The sequence below is a fragment of the Haliaeetus albicilla genome, chromosome 12 (genome assembly GCF_947461875.1).
Source record: "Haliaeetus albicilla chromosome 12, bHalAlb1.1, whole genome shotgun sequence".
Taxonomy (NCBI): Eukaryota; Metazoa; Chordata; class Aves; order Accipitriformes; family Accipitridae; genus Haliaeetus; species Haliaeetus albicilla.
Window position 1 is genome coordinate 33,457,097 of NC_091494.1, and position 6,000 is coordinate 33,463,096.

The 6,000-nt window shown below is 47.5% G+C and overlaps 1 protein-coding gene across 1 annotated transcript in view; it reads right to left on the reverse strand.

Moving 5' to 3' along the window:
* The window catches only part of FOXK2 (forkhead box K2), a 49,111-nt gene extending 44,514 nt beyond the window's left edge, over positions 1-4,597 (reverse strand). The window contains exon 1 of the mRNA XM_069798928.1: positions 3,664-4,597. Within this exon, the coding sequence (XP_069655029.1) occupies positions 3,664-4,016 (353 nt within the window). The 5' untranslated portion in view covers positions 4,017-4,597. The remainder of the gene's footprint in view (positions 1-3,663) is intronic.
* Between the last annotated feature and the right edge of the window lie 1,403 nt (positions 4,598-6,000).

Consider the following 6,000-nt stretch of genomic DNA (forward strand, 5'->3'; position numbering starts at 1 on the left):
TGTAGTGAGAAGTCAGTCTGCTTTTTCCAGCTGTATCTGTTACATCTGTCTGGAATCCTGCCTCTCCAAAAGCTGTATACAAGAGCTCTGTCAACAACTGCTGCTGTGTCCAGCACAAAAGGTATTTTTCAAGCCAAGTACCTCAAGAGTCAAATATTAATTTTATTATTTACCTAGCAATATAGCCTAACAATGCTTTCACTTAAGTCTGGGGAAATTCGACAAGCATCAAATGAAACCAATTTAAAAACCATGAACTTTATGAATGGGAGAGTGACAGTCCAAGCATCTTAAAGGTAGTTGTAAAAGACTAACTAAACTGCTTTGATTTGCATGTATTTACCAGGAGACTCTCAAACTTCTTTCATCCCATGCCTCTCTGTGTTATGACATTGACAGGAGAGCTACTTGCTGGACATGAACAAAAAAAATTGCTATTCCCCCCCCAGCCCCCATTTTATTCCTCTAACAAGATGACAGCTAGTTTGTATATACACAAGTACGTATGTGAGTCTGTCAAGAATCAGAAAAACAAAAACACGCTTCCCACTGCTATTACCTCCTGCTCAATAATTTAAACATTTGAATTGTGAGCGAGTCTTCTAGGGAAGCATTAAAAATAGCAACCAGAACAGTCATTTTAATGCACAGTAATTCTGTGTTTCATAGCATTTGTATCTGTAAAAAGAAAGATGCCTTTGTTACAGGTAAAAGTATACTCTAACATTAATAATTTAATTTCCCCAGATGTTAAAAATGTGTGTTTTGCAGGAGACTACAAAGGTGTATTTCTGTTTTTCCCTTCCCAAAACAGGAAGTTTGGTAACATTATTAATGCAATTATATTTAAACACTGTGCTGAAATAAAAATAAAAAAAAGGCCAAGGACACTGGAACTACATACAATTACTAATGACAATTAAATAAGACATTTCACGTTTGTAGCACATTGTACTTGGGAGTCATGTGTAAGTCACTATTAATCAGACAAAACAGAGATGGGCCCTCCATTCTTGGTTTCCAAGATCACTTAAAAACAAACAGAAGGAACAGGCCACCCTGATTTTGTTAAACTTCACCTGCCATTAAAATTTGATATGATTCTGTAGTCATAGGCAAAGCATATTACTGGCAACACAGTAGTATTAAACAATAACAAAAACAGATCTGGTGATTACTTGAGCTGGAGGTTAGCAATCATCAATCTTGAACTCGCACCAAAACTAGTTTCTTTCCAATCATGTTTCAACTGTTAATGTTTACATTATACTGAACTAAGTTTGACTCTTAAAATCCAGGAGATCATCTTCAGTGTGACCAGTTAAATCTACAATGAAACTCAGGAACACTGCTACAAACAATATTAGTCATCAGTAATCAACAGTAATGACGTGCTGTAAGGAGATAACGTCTGCTTTGAATTTGCCTGAAGACTCCCATGTTTAAAGAAAAATTAAAAAAAAAAAAAAGCTTTGCAAATAATGAGACTACTATTTCCCTACACAACTCCAGTAAGACTTTCCTTTTATAAGCATTTTTTTAAAAAGCAACAAAGCAGCATTTGATCTTAATCACCAATCTAACTATGACCCTGTAGATTTTGCCTGCCCTTCGAGATAAAACTCACCCCTATGCCAGTTGACTGAAGAAATCTTAGTTCACCCAGTGTCCACACCGCTCCATTGTTTCGAGCCAGGACTGAAGGTACACCACCTTTTATTTACAAGACTTGATGGACTTGATCACACCTACATTTTGTAACCAGGAGATAACTACTTCAACCAGCTTACAGATCTTGAAACTGAAGGCTACTAGTATGCAGTCTAAGAAACGGTTTAATCACTGAACACACTCAGTTTCAAGCAAGTGCTAGTTTCTGTAACACCACCCACATACACTCGTGAAGAAATTTTAACTGCACAGAAGTTTTCATCATTGTTCAATAAAAAAGTGACACACAAAAAATCCTTCACAATTTTCTTTCCACTTAAAAAGTGACGCTGATAGAAAGAACTAAAATAGATTACAAGTCAATAATTACATGGACAGTATGAAGAAGCAGTACTTTTTTTTCCCTTCCTGAAGTCTTAAGCGTTTAACAGAATGCTACTGACTAAATTACTCGAACTAATTCTAGACTGTTTGCAATCAACATACATAACGCACAATGACTTGCTTGCAATTAGTGTATTATACTAAACTCTGTTTACAAAGAAAAAAATTACTTTATATATAATTTCATAAATGCATTAGATTAAAATACAGATTAGCCACATGCTAAATTATTGTTAATATTAAAAAAGGAGAAAGCAAATATAGAAGTTACAGTTAAAGGTCAAACAAGTCCTCCAACTGTATTCATGATTATACAACTCTACGCATACTGGCACTGTTAAACCCTTTCAGAATGAGCATTTCCTAGAAAGCAGAAAGGTAAGACAATTTTGATTTTCACAGAGGAACCAGGTCGGGAAACTAAGATGTCAAAGCTGAAAATATACACCATCAATGTCCTAAGCATAGTTTAAAAACTTGTACGGCATCAAGACTGTGTCACTAATGGCATGTGTTTTATAAAGGTGAAACACTCGTACCCTTTTAGGTATTTCTTAGTCAAGACAGCTAAAATACACTAAACCAAAACACTTTCACTTTTCCTACATGCAACTCCTCAAAACATAGGTTACTTATTTACAGTTCAAGGTATCCTTAAGCATAGTAGGTAGGCCTCACATACTCCCCTAGAAAATTATTTTGCAGACAGTTAATGTTTGGTAATGGTAAAGGAATGTGTTACCATTTAAAAACTCTTAATACGTTTGCTGTCATGTAAGGAAACTCATTTTAAAACACTAAGACTAGCAGAGCTATTTCACGTGGATGATTCAGTTTACCCATAAAAATAAACGTTACGATTAGGCAAAGAGGCAGAAACTACCACAAAATCACACGCGGAAAACAATCCCCCTACATTCTGCAGAAGCACCGAGGGTGTTACAAGATTTACTCAGCACTGATCTTGAATTCAGAAATCCCAGATATGTGGATAACCACTTGACTGGTTTCCTTTGAAGCACATAAACAGTACTCAGGGACGTATCCAATTCTATTTGTTAATTACAATACCTCCAAGCACTGCTGCAGACTGATTTGTTCCCAAACTCACAACAGCTACTGCTACGTGCAAGACACGGCACAGGAGAAGGGTGACCATTTGTCAACCGCCGGCCTCGGCGTTGCCGGGGTCTCACGCTTCCCACCTGTGTACCACCGGCTGCCGAAGGGACCGGAGTGGGAGGTGGACGTGCCGGCGGGACACATCCGAGGGCAGCAGGAGGAGGGCGCCGGTGCCCGGGTGGTGCCGGGCGGCGGGCAGAAGGGCTGCCGGGGAAGGAGGCCTAGGGCACCGCTCGCGTGTGTCGCCAGGACGGGGTCGGCTCCCCGCCTGTCACGCACCATGTGCCAGCCAAACGGCGACGGGGACGACCGGCGCGGACGAGCAGCGGCACCACCCCCGCCGCGGCAGCCAGTTCTCCCCCGGAGCGCGGGGCAGCCCGGCGCGGCGAGGCGCCGCCGGGCGGGCCCGGGCCCGAGCCCGGGCCGGCCCGGCGGGCCCCGGTGTGACGGGGGAGGACGGCAGGCCCGGCCCCCCGCTGTACTCACACTCGGGGCAGCTGCAGCGGCGGTGCCCCCCGCCTCTGGAACACGCCGTCCACGAAGACGCCGTTCTTGCCGAGGCAGCGCAGGTAGAAGTCCCCTCCGCCGCCGCCGGTGGCAGCTGCCGGGTCCCCCTGAGGCGGAGGCGGCGGCCCGTCCGCGCCGGCCGGTGGCGGCGGCGGGGGAGCAGCGGTGAAGATCTCCAGGTGGCGCCGGGAGATGAAGCTGGAGTGGCCCATGCTCACGTCCACCGAGCCCTGCGACGAGTTGCGGCCGATGGTCACCGAGCGCTTCTTCATGAGGTACTCGAACTCCCGGCCCTCCAGCCGCGCCACGGCCGCCGCCGCCGCCGCCGCCATCTTAGCGAGCGAGGGAGCGGGCCGCCCTCCGCTGCGCCCCTCCGCCCGCACCGGCCCCGCAGCCGCAGCCGCCGCCAGACACAGGCAGGGAAGGGGACGCCGCTCAACCGAACCTGACGCAGTCCGCCGCTGCCTGATGGACGGCGGCGCCGGGCCAATGCGCGGCCCGCACGCCCATGGGGCTATGGCGGCGCGGCCAATGGCGAGCGGCGCCGAGGCCAGCGCCGCGCAGCACGTTCGAGTGTCGGGGCCCGAGAACACGGGGAAGGCCCGGAAAACACGGAGCAGACCCACGCCGGGGAGCGGAGCGGCCGTTCTCCCCCGAGGCGGAGGCAGCGGCGCCGGCAGAGGGGCTGCGCCGAGCCCCGGCCCCTGCCGCGGCGCTGGCGGCCCGAGGGAGCGGCGGGGCAGCCCCTCCCCGGCCGGCCGGGAGGGGAGGCAAGGCAGGGCAGGGCGGCGCGGAGCGTGCTCGCTCAGGCCGGCGGGGCTGGCCTGCCTGCCATCTTCCTGCCTGTCGCCCCTTCCCTCGCCGGGGCTGGGGCGGCGGCGGCGGGGCCCCGGGGCTCTAGCACCTGCAAGAGGCCGGGCCGCAGCCGCCCGCTCCTCGCGGCCCCGCCGGGCCGGGGGGCAGCCCCCCCGCTGGGCCCCTGAGCGAGGCCGCCGGCACCGCCCGCAGCCCACCTACGTGTTTTTCACCCGGCAGATAGTGCACCACGCGTGCCCTCCGCTAGCAATGCTTTCGGAAACAGCACTAAGGGGGGGGGGAATAGTCAAGAATAAAATAAGTACCCAAACACTGCTAGAGGGGCGGGCTGGCAGCTGGAGAGTAGTTTGTAACTCCTCAAGTTTAGCCCCAACAGACCACGGGGGAGGAGGGGGAAGGTTTGATACACGCATCGTACACATCTGATGGCCTTTAAAGGGGTAGGTTAAAACTACAGGCAACGCCCAGTCTCGGAGTTTTGTAACATCCCTGTAAAACAAGTGCAGTGCTTTAAATTTAAAAGTTTCAGGTAAGTCAGTATGTGTATTTGTGCTCACACCTCCCTCGGCTTAGTCCTAGTTTTCTCATAGGAACTAGGGCACAAAAATGTAAGCAAGCAATCTGACCAGGCAAAACAGAGCTGGAGAGCCCACTGCTGTAGCTGCCTGTCGCTCCTCCCCGAGGGTGACACTACACGGGAGAGAAAATGTCACAGGTAATAGCATGGGAAAAACAGATCAAGCACCCACATCCGTGGTTTTGACTTTAAAATATTACAGGCTACCGCAAAGATGACATTAATTGTACTTGGATTGTCAAAGGTAGCATCTGCAATGGGAATGTTTTACCAGACCAAAATCTAGAAATATTTACGTGCTCATCTCTTAACAGTTACAAGGACCAGGCAATCTGTCAGAATTGAGAAGTAAACAATTAAGAAACACATTTGTCTATAAACCGTGAGAAGAGTCCTAAAACATATTTATGTCTATACACGAATATAAACAGTGCAAACACTTCATTGCAGCAGCCCAGCTAGCCTTACTGTATTTTCAAGCACTTTTTGCTTAGAAGGCAGTTTTTCTTGTTTATTTGGGCTTTTTTACAGTACTGAAGTTCACTGTTATTAATTCAGAAGACATTTAAATACTTTCTTCAGTGGTACACACATGTTCTGCAGGAATTGAAAATAATCTTTAAAGAAGTTTTTATGCTCCGGACAAAATAAATCAACTTGCTAACAAACATCTAGTAGTAAATTTGAAATTCAAACTTCTGTTTTTGCACATTTGAGTCAACAGATCTTTAAGTGTAGAAATATCTTCTGTATGCTTAGGAATAGAACACAGTGCCTGCTACCTGCAAAGTTACAGCAAACCTTATTCTTACCCTTGGGATTGTATCAGCACTTGTTATAAGCAGCTACAACACAATTCCATACTGGTTAAATCCACTTATATGACTACATATGCATATCTAGATGCAGTAAAATATAGCAAC